Below are 17,556 nucleotides of genomic sequence, written 5' to 3'. Positions count from 1 at the left end.
TAGTATGCGAAATCATACTTTTTCCTCTAACTCCCTAAATAAAGCTCCAAATGTACTAATTTTTGGTATAGAAACTCTTTGTGGTGTCCTAAGCAAGAGTACATGAAAAAAATGTGATATCAAATCATTTTCTTATGTATTATATTGTTTTTTGCAATTTCTTATGTATTTCTTTGTTTTTTGACCTTTTGTTTTTTTCAATGAAATTTGTTGGGGACTCTTCTGTGATCATAAAAAGCATAAAATGAATACATTTAGACTAGCAAAACTAAAAATAATCATACATTTATGAAATTTGGTTGAAAACACAATTTGCATTGACTTTGTACACGAAATCACGTTTTTGAGCAATTTTCGGTCTGACATGCACTTACATGTTGCGTAATTTCGGAACCACATACCCGGGTGACGCAAAATTGGTCTCAAAAGTTGCGCAAGACTTGAAAGTAAAAACTCAGCGAGTGGCGCGGTCAAAAAATTTCGCACGGCGAAAATATCGCGCGATTCGTTGAGGGGGGGCCTCCGAGCCCCCCCCCCGGCCTAGATAGGGTTAAGAGACACACACAACTGCTATAAATTAGTGATCTCATGTAGTACTTTATATATTATTTACCATTAGGATTCTATTGGCAGCACCAAGAAGTTGTCATTCTTTGACAATTACCATTATAATGGAGAGAGAGACGTTTCTCTGTCAGATCTGCAAATTTACAGATTTGCCAATTCAGTCGGTGCTGAGAACTTTATGTAACAGTGCCCAGGGTCCAATTTCATTTTGATAACTGCACAATATCTTTAACAAGTTTACAATCAGCCAATCAGATTAATGGATTTCAGTAGCTTATAACTTATAAAAAGTCTTATTAAATGGTGCCCTAGTTTGAGTTACAGTTATGGGGTGTGTGCTGCTGCTTCTTATAAACTTTTCATCTGTGGAATCTGTTGTACAACTGGGCACATGTGAAAAGCCATAGTCACATCTTTCCCCGCAGGAATCCTGCATTCAAAACAAATCATCATAGTCATAGCCCAAACAATGGAGACTGCAGGAAAAAACCTGCGATGAAACAAAGCAATGCCTATATTTATTGGGATTCCTGCTTAAAGACTAGGCACAGAGTGGACTTCTGACAAGTTGCCTCAGTTTGTTTCAGGAGCAATATCATAAATTACACAACACCTCACACAATTTTGCTTATCATGGCTAGTAATTTTTTAATTAATATTTTCAAGAATATTTACATATAGCTTATAAGCATTAATGTCTACAGAAGTGACATAGAAATGAACATGCAATATCTCATATATTCACTGAGATTTGTCGCTAAAACTAAGTGTCCACTGTATACAATACTTCAAAAGACAACTATAATGGTGGTCCCCAAGTCTACCCACCTAACAACACAAGATCTTTCAGTTAATAATGCTCCTTATATCATTATAATTAAGTGCGCAAAATATTTTATAAAAATTTGAAATATGTGATTTTCTTGGAAAAAACCTTGGGCAGTGATTTTCAGATTGAACGAAAAAATGGTGCCCCATGTCTGCGCACCGATTCACTTCGCACGCAGTTCACATTTGTTGAAAACCACATTGCGCTTGATTGCACTTCTTTCTGCAAAGGACTATGTGGGGTATTTCATATAGCTATTTGTAATCAACAAATTACATTACAAATGACTGGTGGTACCTTCTTAGTGCTGTAATCAGTATCTCATTCTTTTATTCATAGCACAAGTAGGTATCACCAGTCTTGCTTAGAGTTGTTTGTAACTTAAAAACATCTTTATAAAATAACCCCACGGGTGCTATAAATAAGAAATCAATTGTTGAAGCAATAAGTATGAAAATCAAGGAAATGAATAATAGAATTATATGTCTCTTACATTTTATACACATTCATTTTTGTTGAATTTAGTAAACCACATTTCAAAAGTCTGTATTTGTATTCTTGCACCAGACCAACTAACTTTCAATGTTTAGACTCTTTCCAAGTTGAGAGCAATTGAAATATTTTGCAATACAATTGAACTGTACATAATGGCTAGCATCTAAGTAGTATCACACACATCTATTAAACAAATCTACCAATCTAATGTCGCTTTCACAAATTTACCATTAATTCCAATGAAAGCAACCACACGCTCATACATTTCTGTCCTTTTCTCTTAAACTGCAAACTAAATCATCACACATGGACGGAATATAAAATCAAGTCGAAAACAGAATGCTCTTTATATTACTGGCGTTAAGTTCAAAATTATCATAACCTGCAAATAATACGTTAATATCTTTTAAAATGTTGATCATTCTTTCAATAATATACAATAATTAACCCCTAGCCAATTTTGAAATGGGGGAATTACAATCACGGCTAATTATTAGATATTCACTATTGCTAATCAATATATCTATACATTTAGAAAGTAATAGTTCTATACCACATTCATACATATCCCTAGGCAGGTACAATATGTGAATGTACATTACAAGCGAGAAAGATTTAATGAATTCGATGATTAGAGAAATTGATGAAATCAGGCATTTTAAATGTTCTGAAGTCATGTTAATGGTGCAATATCCACCATTTCCGATTATCAATGTACCAAACATTAATGGGTATGAACATCTCCAATACCAGATGGATTTTCTCCTCTTCATCCTACTCACAAACAATACTTCTGTTAGTTTCTATCTCTCTGTTGTACCAGAATCAAAATCTTCCATTCAAGCAACCTTCTCCACCTACTAAAGGCAGTAACAGCCATTCATATAAGCACTTTGTAACTTCGGAAAATTTTGTTAGATCTGGGTCCTGTACCATAAAATTTAACAATTGATTTGGGGGGGGCCTGACTTTTACGACTGATCATACACAATAATCAGCCCTGTGAACAATCGCTAAGCTCTATGTAACAGGGCCTGATATATGTTGCTGAAAGAGAATCAAAGACATAACAGAATCTCTCTTCACACAAAGCCTTATTTTCAATATTCTACAGTCTTTCAAAGGCAGTCCATTCCCATGCCCCACTCTAATCTCCAATCTACCCGGAGCCAAGCCCGCCCTCACTAGACGGAGCCAAACTCCTCCATCCACTTCTTGTACTTCTCCAGGTCCTCCTTGCCGACAGACTTGGAGACCTTCTGCAGAGCCAGCATGAAGTCATCAGGGGTGCTGGGTTGGTTCAGTTCCTCCTTGGGGATGTTGCGGATCTCCTCCGGCCGCAGTCCCTGGATGCGACGACGCATCGCCATCATGGAGGCATCCCTGTGGCAGAGGTGGGGGGGGGAGGGTGGTAAAACAAGGTACAAATGGTTGGTGAAGTGATAAACTGTAACCTCTTTTGTGTGGAAATGGCTTTTCTTTAATAATTCAACACCTACTTGGGTATCTCACTATCAGCGTCAAATGCTTTATCAACATGTGTCAATTGAGAAGTCTGATCTGACAAAATCCTTTGAATTCGATTGGCCAATCAGCATTCCTTTCTCATTGATCTGTCATATTTCTGGGCTGATTTACAATTCCCCCTCCTTTGTGCTACAGCACAGAAGTGTACCCAAGACAGAAGCGGCTTTGCACCATACTACAGAATTTAAGACCTGGGCTGGTTTACAAATGACATTAAGACTGTCATAAGAATTAATCCCTGCAACCTTGTAAGCAAACTTATCCACAACACCTCTTCTGAAAGATTGTCAAAATTCTTGACAAGAGGATAAACCAGTAAACTTCTTTTAGTAACAAAAGTTCGACTTGACTTTATAAATATTGTTTACCAAAGCAGCTGAGAAAATTATACAAGAAAATTGAATTTCAGAGCAGAACTTGAAAGAATAGGTTCAGCATCTTCACCTGCAAACATTGGTGATATCAGCTCCAGAGTAACCGTCCATCTTCTCAGCAATGGTCTTGAGATCAACATCATCAGCAAGAGGCACTTCCTTCAGGTTGATACGAAGAAGCTGCTCTCGACCATCAACTACAGATCAAAAGGAAAAAAAAAGATATCTGAATTTTATTTTTCAAATGCTTACATTAAATTTACATTCTTATTAGTGTATGTGGCAACATTGCTCTATTGATCCAATATCTAAATTTCATTGGACAGTTCAGCCCAGGGATTTTTTTTTTTTTTTTTTATAGATTTCAGTCTTAATTTCCTTTAATTTTCTATTTCAGATTTTTTTTTAGCTCACCAGCAGAACTTTGCTACATTGCATTATAGTTTATATTAGACCTTGTGGGAATTTCCAGGGCCCTTATTAGTTTTCCAGGGCTCTGTAGTGCATTTTGGGGGAGAATTCGTCCTGAGTACCCGTGGTTCAGCCTCAGAGGATCTGAATTGTAGGGTACTCACCAATGAGATTATATGTCAAGTTGACAAGCACAATGGCTTGTATACATTAAGGGGAACAGGGTGCTGCAAGAAACAATTTGTGCACTCAAACAAAATTTGCTTTAATTTCAGAATTCAATCGTCACTCTGCAAGCAATAGATCAATCCTATGGCAAATTATACCAAACTTTCTGTTTCAAAAAGCAGACCTGGAATTCACTATTTTATTTTCAAACAAAATTGATAAGTTGAGGCGTTGAACTGCAATAAGTTGAAAAGTTAAAATTAATGATTTGGTGACATGACATTGACTCGTGAATGATTACGAGTTTCTTGCAAAGCCCCCTTGGTCACACCTCACTTTTTGTGAAACAACACCCGGAATCTTTGACTTACTTTCTGGCAGTGGAATGTAGATACGCTTCTCAAGACGTCTCCTGAGGGCTTCGTCGATATCCCAGGGGAAGTTGGTGGCAGCGAGAACCATCACCATCTTACTACTCTCCTCACCAGCGCTCGGTCCGGACACACCTGAAGGATAAAGGTCAGAGGTCAAAGGTTACTATCTATATCACAGAATTATATTATCACTTTGAAGCTTCAATGACAATATTGGTAGCAAAGAGAACCACAACCTTTCTCCTACTATTTTCAGTGGGTTTAGTTCTCGATAGCAAACAGAGATTACAAAACAAAGCTTATAATGGTAGTAACACATAACATTTAAAGGCAGGGTTGTAATAAAAAACATTTTTTATTTAAAAAAAATAAAAAGGTTTTTTATTGTTTTAAAACGGTTTTAAATCGTTTTTTTACGTTTTTTTTTTACAACAAATGATGCAATACTCTGTAAATCAATTAAACTACATACAGTATGATTTAAGCTCTTGATGTTTTAAATATATTTTTTGGAGGAAGTAATAGAAGACTATATATTTTTGTTACTGAAAACATGTTTTAAAACACACAGTTTAAAACGTGCCGACCCTGTTTAAAGGGCACTGATTATCTAGTTGCCAAATCAATGGTGTACTTTATATCACCCAAGCTTTAGCTCGAGCTGCCTTCAAGCTCAGAGCATTAAAGGAATCAATCTTGTCAGGTACCCATTCACCTCTCCTTGGTCGAGTGCACTACAACGTGGAAATAATTGATACTATCGAGCAAGCTGACAGACAAGGGGAAAAACTTAGAAATTTCCTATTGTATATTACAAAGTGATCCCCTGCTAAATTTGTATCTGTACAAACCCAACCTTTAATCTGCATATGGAATAGATAACACTGCTTAAAAACACAAGCTGTAACTCTAATGTCATGTTGACTTACCATCCATTTGAATGAGCAATTCAGATTTGACCCTCCTGCTAGCCTCGTGTTCAGACCCGGTTCCACGCTTGCTGCAGATAGAATCAATCTCATCAATGAAGATGGTGCTTGGAGCGTAGAATCGTGCCTGTGGAACACACAGAAAAACGATATAAAATTTCCTGTGTTCAAGATATTCTTGAAGTAAGGACCAAAGTCAAAGAAAAGAAATACTTTTAATGCCAACTGTTGGTGTCGATATTCAACTTTGAAGAAATGGATAGAAAGTATTTTGTTAACCTAGTTATTTGTCGCACACGGAAAAATCTGTCCTGTGTAATTTATCGAAAGTTCAATAATATTCTTTTAAAAATAAGAATTTGTTCCTATTTTCTGAGGTATTACATTTGGCAAGTACAATACAATGAAAATAGCATTGACAGATGGAGCTCTTATCAATAACAATTGCTATGTAAATTTGTCTTGGCCAATCAAATTGCAGGATTTCAATAACTGTAGCTTACACTGATGACTGATAAAAAGCTTTATGTAAAAAAGCAACAGGAAACTCTGTACAAGAACTGATCTGATGCTGGCAGACAACAGAAAGGTAAAGATCCAAAGTAACCCTGCTCCAAACCAGACATGGTCACCGCAAACCCTTACCATCTCAAACAAGAGCCGCACAAGCTTTTCTGACTCTCCGTGGTACTTCGAAGTCAGCGACGCCGAGCTCACGTTGAAGAACGTTGTCCCGCATTCCGTGGCTACGGCCTTGGCAAGCATGGTTTTACCCGTCCCTGGCGGCCCCACCATCAGAACCCCCTACAACAGAAAATGGTCAAACCCGCTTACATTACTACACAAGGTCGAAACTAGGAACGTACCATTTCAAAGAGGAGGCGAACTAGTTTCTCCGACTCGCCGCGCCACTTGGAATTTAATGTGGAAGAGGAGATGTTGAAAAAGGTGGTACCGCATTCTGTGGCCACGGCTTTGGCTAACATTGTTTTTCCTGTGCCTGGCGGGCCTACCATCAATACACCCTGTATTCATAAAAAACATACAAATGGTGAGAGGCTACTTGAGTTTCATGCACATTTTGCCAGGCACACAATAGCTAAGAATAAAACTTTCTCCCTTTTCCCTTGACTAAGGTAGTCAGCTGTTGATAGCCTTTCAGTTTGGAGTATGTCAAATAACAAAATTACAAACAAACATTCTCCAAAATGTTTGCTACTATTTTTTTTAAGAGCACAGAATGCTTGAAGTTGACAAAACTTACAATATGCATTTACCTATTTAAAAAAAATATTTATATTCTCACCCCCCCCTCCTCCCCCCCCAAAAAAAAAAATCAAAGTGCAATATGCAGATATTGTGGTGAATCTATCCATTATAAATGCCTCCCTGCCTTGACTTGCATTTGGGTTTAATTATCAAACCATTGCTACAAAACATTACAGGGTTTGAATGTCCACAGATATACGATAACAAAGATGCTATTCTTTTCTAGAACTTCATTTTCTCTGCCAAGGTTCATGCAAAAGTTCAAAAAAGAAATTTGCTCTAAAAGGTACCTTCCAGGGTCTTCTGATTCCCTTGAAATAATCCGGCATCCAGAGGGGAAGCACCACGGCTTCTTCTAGAAGACGTTTGGCTTCAGTCAAACCAGCAATGTCATTCCTGAAATTAACATTATCAATAATAATGATAAAAGCCAGATTTTACATAACCAGAATGGCTCAAAGCGCTTTACAGCATATCATTACCCTGGTCATTGGATTCATCCCGCACGAAAAGTGCACAATTTCCACTCCCTGGGGAGCATTCCTTGCATTCATCGCAGCCTCATTACGGCGCTGGCAAATTCAAACATACAACATCTTTCGCATCCTACTGGGTACCCATTTAGCACCTGGGTTGAGAGTGGCAAAGCGTAGATTAATGCCTTGCCAAAGGACGCTAGACCGCGGTGGGATTCGAACACACGGCCCTCTGTTTACAAGTTAATGTTTTCAACATGAGCAATTGATGATGTTTCATCATAACCAAGACAGGTGACAGGTCTCATGTGGAGCATTGTGGCCCAGTGGATAAGTCTTCTGACTTTGAAACAGAGGGTTGTGGGTTCGAATCTCTGCCATGGCGTAATTTCCTTCAGCAAGAAATTTATCAACATTGTGCTGCACTCAATCCAGGTGAGGTGAATGGGTACCCGGGAGGATTAATTCCTTGAATGCGTGAGCACTGAAAGGCAGCTCGATCTAAAGCCGGGGTAATAAAAATAACAACAACGTGCCTCGGAATAGAATATTTCTAGATAGATGGCCCTATATAAATGCCTATTATTATTATTATTACTACATGTATTTCAAGAAATAATTCCAACCCAGCAACAAGTTGATGAGAATTGATAGGGATATCTCAAACAAGAATAGTGCTGAAAAAAAAATCGTCAAAATGAAATGTTAAATAAGAACGTTAATTTCACAAAATTTTGACGATTCAGGCAGCAAGTAAATGAGGTGAACAATGTCACTAATGCACCATTTGTATTGCATTTTATTGTATGAAATAACTTATAGCACGATACGTAAACCACGTATTCCACTGCCAATTTGCCATTTATCTTTTAATAATAATAACTACCATTAAAATCAGATTCCTGTCTTGGAAAATTCAATTTCTTAGAATGCATACTTTTCTACTCTAAAAACTTTTCACTTTTACTCATTTCTGCTCCAAGGATTTGCCCTTAAATGAGTTTTATTTCTATAACATACCAGAAATAAAATATAAAGAAAAATCATTTCAGTATCTTACCAGTGTACATTTGGGTTTCTCTGCACGATATCTCTTTCGAGGTTTTCCACCAGATCTTTGTCGTAACCAGCGGGATCAAACTTCTTCTCATCGCCCTCTTCACCTGACGGGGCTTTCTTGTCCTATATGAAAGTAAACAGATGATGGGAAAGTGAGAGAGAGGGTGAGGGATGAGATGGGACACAGATATCTAGAACATGAAATAGAAAAGGAATGGAGTCTGCATTTGACTCCTAATCATTTGGCAAAGGTTGGAGTCTAACCAGTAATGTTGCATTCAAGTGATTGACAAGATGCCTAATTTTCATTACTTATTTATTCATTTATTTAATCAATTATTTATTCATTCATTTATTTATTTACATATTTATCAATTAATTTATTTATTCGTTTATGTATCTATTTATTCATTCATTCATTTATTTATTTATCTATTTATTAATCAATTAATTTACTTATACAAAAAACGAGTTCTGAAAATTGATTCTGCAGGAATTGGCAAAATTGCTTGAATAAAACATAGAACTTAAAAATAAAATTTGTTTTTGTAACACCACTGCATGGAAGTGAAAACTTTCCACAACATGAACTTGAAAATCTGCACTGAAGTTGGCCTGTGTTTACAAGGTTGGAGTGCATAGTACAAAAACAGTAAAAAGAAGTCATTAGAAGACTTGCAAGAACCAATGTTGGCATACACTCTTGCACAGAAATAATATGAATATGCTGTTTTGTATCATGCTTATGTTTATGATATTTGGCTCAAATTACATGTAGGATGAATACACCCACTGGCAAGGGAATAAATATGAGTTTGTACCTTATCTGATTTTCCACCTCTTCCCTTGTCTTTATCACTTCCCCTAGCGCCGCCTCGTCCACCAGCGGAACGACCATCACCACGGCGATCTGAGGGGCCACGACCTCCACGGTCATGTCCAGAATTCCGATTGGCTGGCTTGCTGGGCTCGTTGCGACGGGGCGGGTCCTTGCGTGCAGCCCGCTGGTATGGAGGGGAAGGCCTGTGGGATGTAAGACAAAAAAATTTGTGCTCTATTATCATTTGCAAACTTGTGATGACTGTCAATAATATTGCATGCTACCATGATCACGTTTCACAAAGCTTCATCAATTGCACCTTACAAATACATGATGGAGTTATACTCTGATTCTGTAATTCTTTGATAAAGAGCATATTTGTCATAAATTGATAGCTTCTGGTACTGAATAACAAACTCTATATAATGGCCCAAATATACAATAAAAAATCAATACTGCGTAAAGGCTAAATATAATGGATCTCAAGAAGGAAGCTTCTCTACTGCAATACATGCTCATTTATGGCTGTCTGTGAATTTTCAACTTTGACATATCACGTCATCCGTATTATTCCTTGGAAAATATACCTTCAAATGTACAAGAGCCCTTCTTCTGATAATGTTGACATAGTTATACTTATTATGACAGTGTTAAATGACACAAATGACAGTGGAAATTAGATAGCAATCAGGCAATGGCATACTGGGGCTCTTTGCAGAGAGAGTTACAATCAAACACAACTTGATTTTCCACCAATAAAATGCAAGTATTTGGGACTTATAATGCAACTCTTTCCACAATGGGCCTCCTGGATACTGACCTATGACCGTGGTCCACAGGGGTTGGAGGGGGCCACACGTCAGGATCTCTGGCTGGCTCTGCAGGCTTGGCATGCTGATGGTGACTGAAAGGGGCGGGTCTATGGTTGGGAGCCGGCTCCGGGGCAGGCTCGGACTTGAAGCCGCTCAGGGTCTTTGTGATGTCCTTCACATGCTCATATTCTTGGGTAAGTTCCTGTTTTATCTGATATTAGGGGAAAAGGGGGAAAGTGAGATAAAGTGTTTGTGTGTATGAGAGATAGAAAGAGTAAATCAAAGAATGTTAGTCAAAGATATGATAGTGTATCAGTTTGTATTTACGAGAAAAAAAAATAGTAGAAATAAAACGCAGTTGTACATGTATATTGCAGTGCTAAAATGATTAAATACCCATACTTAACATACCTTTTATATCTTTTTTAATAGACTTCTCAATCTACATATATCATTATAGAAGTGATTTTTTTTAAATGATCAAAGTACTATAGCCAAAAGAAACCTGTTATTTTAGAAAACAAAACCAGTAATAACACGTATTTGCCAACAGAAAGTGATGTGAAAGAGAAACAGCACTGGTTAAAAAAAAAAGGACAGAAATTTGATTCTGCACAAAAGTTTCTCTTAATTCTAGGAAAGACACATCATAGGCTTTTTTCATGACGAGTTACAAAAACAATTGTAAATTTGCCATTGTAAATTCCATGGAAAACTTGAAACCTTGATCATCATTGGCTGTTGAGCCCTGTTCCCATGGTAGTCAACACAATAGCAAAGTTACCCGATTCTTTGATATGAAACAGGCCCGATATCAGAACACTTGTAGGGACGATGATTTTCCATTCACCGGTAAATATAACGGAAATTCTATTTGCTTCTTATACTTTTCATGTCACAATTAATGGAGTTCACCTTTGCAAAACGGAACTCAGGTATTTGCTGTGTACATTTTCAGTGACAAAACAGAATTTCCATTTTTAGATATCAAGTTGAAAAGGAAAAATCACTGTCTCTACACTTGTGTGTGTTTTCTTACTGTTTGCCATTGATGCTTGCGTTGCGGATCATGGACTGACGTCAGGAGCTTGTGGATCTGGTTCAAGACTCCTTGGTAGTAGACAAGAGATGTCTCGTAGTTTCCCAGCAGGGCATATTCCCTCCCCATCTTGGTGTTCTCACAGATTTCATCGATGCTCATGGTGAAGCTGGTATGAGATCAGTTATCATAGAACCGTTGTCCCAGGTGGATGTAAACTCTGGATCAAATATTACCTAAAGAAATTGTTATTAAATAATAAGGCATGTATTTTTCCATAACTCTAAACTCTACCTTTTTATATCACTTTAAATTCCAATGGCTGGCATGCTGCGACAATCAAAACAAGTGAAGCTGTGTGTACATTATCCATACTAGGCAGCACCCCCAGGTATGTGAAAATGAAAAAATGTAACAAAAAAACTACCTTTGTCCTGAAACTCTCTCTCTCTCTTTTTTCTTTTTGCTTTTCAAATCAGGATTGATCAATTGGAGTTATGGACCAGTTTTGAGTGGAACTCCTTTATAACTAGAATTGGAATTTGGAATCTACTTTAGTGAAAGCCTTTTTTTTTGCTTTTCAAATTTACATGAGCACGCTTAATAAAAAAATTGATCCCAATTTCCTGTATATTTGGGCAGTAACATTAGATTATGTGAGTCAACCCGAAACTCAAACTTCAAAGTCAAACTCGGTCAGTGCTGACATCATCGACATGACTCAGACATCACGTCACCAAACAGAAATAGGCCCACTCATTCAATGAACAATGTTATGATATAACCTTGTTCTCACTTATATCTCCATGTGTGGCAATGTTTGGCTTATTTTGTCTTTTTCTTTGGGGCAAATGCTTTATTTTTTTACATTGACAGTCTCCATTACACCTATTATTCATACAACTTGACTCTTATTTAAATTTGATTCTTTAAATTATTTTTTTCTAAATTAAAAATAGAGATCAAAAAATGAAAATTTTCTTGCCATATTACTTTCCACCAATAGAGGGCGTACCAAAAATATGCCCCAAATTCAAGTTTTTGAGCGCTCTAGTGAATACAAAAATTATTCACTCACAAGTTACTAATGAAAAATAAATTGCAACTGCATGGAAATTAGTAATTTTGGTCACAAAAGTGATATTTTAATGATTTTTTTTGTGTGCTCTGTACAACATTGGCATACCATAGTCCTACCTGTAGGCACTCATTCAATGAACAAGGTTATAATATAACCTTGTTCTCAGTTATATCTCCATGTGTGACAAAATAAAGGTGGCAATGTTTGGCTTATTTTCTCTTTTTCTTTGGGGCAAATGCTTGATTTTTTTTACACTGACAGTTTCCATTAGACCTGTTAATTCATACTGCTTGGCTCTTATTTAAATTTGATTCTTTATATCATTTTTTCTTAATTAAAAATAGAGATCAAAAAATGAAAATTTTCTTGCCATATTACTTTCCACCAATAGAGGGCGTACACAAAAATATGCCCAAAATTGAAGTTTTTGAGCGCTCTGGTGAATACAAAAATTATTCCCACATTACTAATGATAAATAAATTAAAACTATATGGAAATTAGTAATTTTGGTCACAAAAGTGATATTTTAATGATTTTTTAAAGTGTGTGCTCTATACAGCATTGGCATACCATATAGTCCTACCTGTAGATTCTCCACAGGCCAGATGGTAGCAGTGAACAAGTGCCTGTAGGCTGTAGGCAGGGTGGTACCACTTGTTTACTGCTACCATCTGGCCTGTGGAGAATCTACAGGTAGGACTATGGTATACCAATGCTGTATAGAGCACACACTTTAAAAAATCATTAAAATATCACTTTTGTGACCAAAATTACTAATGTCCATATAGTTTTAATTTATTTATCATTAGTGATGTGGGAATAATTTTTGTATTCACCAGAGCGCTCAAAAACTTCAATTTTGGGCATATTTTTGTGTACGCCCTCTATTGGTGGAAAGTAATATGGCAAGAAAATTTTCATTTTTTGATCTCTATTTTTAATTAAGAAAAAATGATATAAAGAATCAAATTTAAATAAGAGCCAAGCGGTATGAATTAACAAGTCTAATGGAAACTGTCAGTGTAAAAAATCAAGCATTTGCCCCAAAGAAAAAGAGAAAATAAGCCAAACATTGCCACCTTTATTTTGTCACACATGGAGATATAACTGAGAACAAGGTTATATTATAACCTTGTTCATTGAATGAGTGGGTGGTACTGTGAACAAGTGAATAGGCCCAACTAGCTGTCGCTCGTTTCTGGGGATTTATTTAACAATTTCTGACATTTTACTACATATTAGTGAGTAGACAGCTGGCAGCCGTCTGTTTCGAGTTTTTTAACATTTTTTTTTTTTTTTCTCCTCGTACACAGACGGCTCGCTATCGTGCAGCCACCATTAGGGGACTTGCAATGCAAAATCCCCCCGTCGGGGCTTTTCAATTTTTGTCTTTAATGAATAAAAATTTCGAAAATTATAGTGACCAGAGTGCAAATTTATATTCCCTCTTGGCATCAATTGCCAAAAAACGGAGAAAAATGAAGTTAAAAGGAACAAAAACAGTGACTTACCTCGGCTGTCGCGCAAATTCACTTCCCTGTTTTATCCGATCTTAAGTACATAAACATATGGCCATTGAGTCCCCTGTACAGATCGCGCTAGAACTTCGGTCTCTGTATTTGGTGAGTGAAGCCAACGAAGTTCAGCTGAACAACCAACAAAACAGAGACCGAAGCTTTTGGTCTAATTAGTGAGTGGAGCCAACGCAGTTCAGTAGAACAACCAAATACAAAGACTGAAGCTTTTGGTGTTTAAGACAACTTGCAAGGAGACATACCGCACTAACATGACTAATGTTACTTAGCTCACACGAATTCGGATATGCGGGACTGGCCCTGATTTCCTGCGCAACGCCCGAAAAATAAATGCATCATTCTCATGATTATTATGGGGGTCAGACATATAGAAAATTATATTTGATCATCATTTTCAAAACTGCTTTCAAACTGTAACATCAAAGAAATACAAAAATGTAGGTTAACATAAATGACTTACCCTCTGTACGGCACCTCCCCAGAGTAGGACAGGAATGTCTTGATGAGCCAAACCGTTAAATTTTGAATGCGCAATTTATCGATTATAAACGTAAACGTACAGATATCAGGGCCGGCGGGGGGGGGGGAATAACCGATGGGGTCAGGTGCTAGTTGGGCATTATACTAGGTGCATGGGCAGCCCTGGGGGGTATTCTGAAAAGTCTCGTAAGTTTCCACTTAAATATCCTTTTAAGTTACCCATTTAATGGAGCGCTAATGTACCTCCAAATTCGTATTCTGAAAACTCTATTAGCGCTCAATTAAGTCCCTTTAGGCCACTCCCCTACTGAGCCGAATTAACCAATCAAATGCGCTCTTACAACGTAAATTTTTCTCCTAGCGCGCAGTGTCTCTTCACTTTGCTGCCTTGCAGCGCCCGGCTGCTGCAGGTGCACTGCACCACGATCTTGATACAAAGAATTTTTGCTGAAAAATAATGCTTAAGCATATTTGCATCGGAGATTAGAGGTTCGTTATGTTGTTGAAATTAACTGTTGTCTTTTCCCTTTCTCTCTCATTTATTGTACCTTTGTGCTTTTCTCTTTTTTTCGAACGCGTTCTGATTTTCACAACCCCCTATCCATTGAATCCATTTGTAGCTTTCTTTCTTTTTCTTTTTTTTTACAATATTTTATTTGCCTCTGTCTCGGGGCCATGATAGGGGGGGGTGGGTCTTCTTTAACTTAATTCCTTCTTATTCTAAAAACTACATAGGCCCTACTTTTCATTTATATGAGAAATCTTCTCCAACAAAATATGAATAAACATATTTTAAAAATCAAACAAACATAATTTTAAAAAAGCCGAAATTTTATTGAAATTTGATGTACAAACGTTATGACATAGGTTTTTATAGGTGGAGAAAACGATGGCATCACTTCACTATTTTTTCTTTTGTATTTTATTCTATATTCGTTTAAATACTAAAGGGGTCTATGCTTACTTTTTCATTGTCAGAAACAAGGTTTAATTCACTCCTGCACATTGCTGCATCTGCCGTGATTTGGCAATTTCATTATTGTCAAAAAAAAGTGTGCAAAAACAAAATAGTTTATGATGCTAATAATAAAAGAAAATATAGAAAAATAATAGTCATGTTTTCCCTATAAGTACACAAATATTTCTGTCTCCCTTTTCCCCCTTTTCTAATTTATTTATTACCAAATATAGTCCCTAGGCCCTATTCCTTATTTTACTTGTTTTTATACACCACCTTTTCCCCTTTATTCTATTCCCTTTTTAGCTCTCTCCTTTATTCTCTTCCTTCCTCCTAGTATTAAACCGATTTGATGATATTTATACAAAATGAAAGCAACATTTAGCAAGATATGGTGAGACTTAATGGACCTCTTATCACCATTATCTTTCCCCACTGGAAAGTCCGCTAATTGAGCGCTATGAGACTTTTCAGAATACCAAAAGTCTCGTAACTACTCAATTAAGTCTTCGCGCGGTCATAACGCGTAGTATTGCAAGTGCGCGCAACGCAACCCTGCCAAATAAGGAAAGGGGCACTTAAGTGACTTTTCAGAATACCAAAATGCTAATTGAGCGCTAATTGAGCGCTAATTGAGCTTTCAGAATACCGCCCCTGGGCAGGTGGGGTGCAAAAGAGTTACATAATTTGTAAGCCCGGTTTTTTTTTTGGAGGGGGGGGATGGGGGCCGGTGAGTGTCCGGGTAATGGCTTCCATCATTTCAAACCCAGAAACCCTGGCCAGATACGATCTTGGTGATAGTATCGCATATCAATTCAATTGATATATTATTTTCAATAAAGAATATTTGTTTCATTTACATATGATAATTTTTTCCATTTCCCTTTCTTTCTTTCTTTCTTCCTTTTTTTTAAAATAGTTTTTATTGGGTTTTCATGATTTTGTGTAACAAATCAAATATAAATAATACAAGTAATTTGAAAATAAAAATAAAAGCAGCATACACATTATTAATTAATTTAAAAAAAAGTACAGCTTATCAACAGATATAATAAGTGATAAACATGTAGTAAAGGCAGTTTTAAAAAGTATAGGCCTATATGTATTTCCTTGACCGCCTGAGAAGAATTTCTATTGCATTTAGTATCATATGAAATTTGAAATATTTTGAAAATGCTTCTTAATTGACTGTCGATTCGTCGTTATACAGGTTCAATACGATTCAACCAAGTGGCGTCCATCCATGCTTCCGTCATATCAAACCTATATACAGTATAAAAACATATAACAAAATACGAAAGAAATATGAGTGGGTGCGCAACATCTATCGCTCATTTGCATGTAGGCCTATTATGTGAAAATAGTAAACTTGAGATATTTTCATTAATACGGCCTATCATTATCAACATCCGATAAAAAAAAGAAAAAATGTTTTATTTTTCTCTACATTCCTTCACAGCACCCCCTTGTTAGGGATGGATATGTCCACCTAAAAGCCGTTATCACATTATGTACATATAGCTCCATATTACAGTATGACACTGCAAGCATCGATTGTTATCCCTTTCAGTGGCATCACCGTAAGAGAGAGGGGGGGGGGGGGGTTGAGGGCGGCTGACTAGTTTCCTGAAAAACACTCAGTTATTTGGTTATATAAATTGCACTGGCGTGTAGATCGGGAAGGGGGGGGGGGAATCCACTGCCGAGAAAGAACTTGAGAGAAAAGGAAATAAACGTGACTATTATAAATATGAAAAAAAATCGGTGGCGCTTCAGGCTTTGCTCGCATTGCCTGTTGAGTGAGATATAACAGCTGCTCAAGAGGATTATCAGCACGCATCGCGCTTTCATTATTCATTTATTTATTTATTTATTCATATATTTATTTATTTATTTATTCATGTATTGATTTATTCATTCATTCATTCATTTATTTATTTATTTATTTATTTATTTAAGCCTATGAGACACCTCATCTTGTTTGAAAAATAAAAAATAAGATTAGTTTATACTTCAGTCTTTACAACTACACTTCTGTAATACAAACAACAACATTTTTTTTATGCTTTCAGCTGCCGATTGGGAAATATGGATGAGATTATTTTCCACCCCCCCCCCCCCCATGGCAAAAGTTGGACCAGACCCCGGACCAATAAGAGGTTTAATATTTAAACTGATTTTACTCCCTCATTTGACCTCCCCCCACAAGAAAAAAAGAGAGAGATACTGATGAGGGACCACAGACTAAGGGGAATACAGATCAATGAAAAGAAAAAAAAGGAGAAAGGAAAGACAAGAGTTGAGAATAAGCGAGACATCTGTTTCACTTGCTTGCTACTGCATAAAGGGGTC

The 17,556-nt window shown here is 36.8% G+C and overlaps 1 protein-coding gene across 1 annotated transcript; it reads right to left on the bottom strand.

Moving 5' to 3' along the window:
* Window positions 1–1,197: 1,197 nt before the first annotated feature.
* Window positions 1,198–14,296, bottom strand: LOC121413865 (katanin p60 ATPase-containing subunit A1). Its single transcript, XM_041606841.1, has 11 exons — window positions 14,227–14,296; window positions 11,150–11,385; window positions 10,119–10,321; window positions 9,300–9,501; window positions 8,480–8,601; window positions 7,234–7,339; window positions 6,320–6,478; window positions 5,675–5,801; window positions 4,743–4,877; window positions 3,863–3,989; window positions 1,198–3,274 (listed from the first exon to the last, which is right to left on the bottom strand). Exons 2-11 carry the CDS (start codon window positions 11,309–11,311, stop codon window positions 3,076–3,078), a joined length of 1,542 nt encoding a protein of 513 aa, XP_041462775.1. The 5' UTR covers window positions 11,312–11,385; window positions 14,227–14,296; the 3' UTR covers window positions 1,198–3,075.
* Window positions 14,297–17,556: the final 3,260 nt, after the last annotated feature.

This window comes from Lytechinus variegatus, chromosome 4 (assembly GCF_018143015.1).
Source record: "Lytechinus variegatus isolate NC3 chromosome 4, Lvar_3.0, whole genome shotgun sequence".
NCBI lineage: Eukaryota > Metazoa > Echinodermata > Echinoidea > Temnopleuroida > Toxopneustidae > Lytechinus > Lytechinus variegatus.
This window is presented reverse-complemented; position numbering and strand designations above follow the sequence as displayed.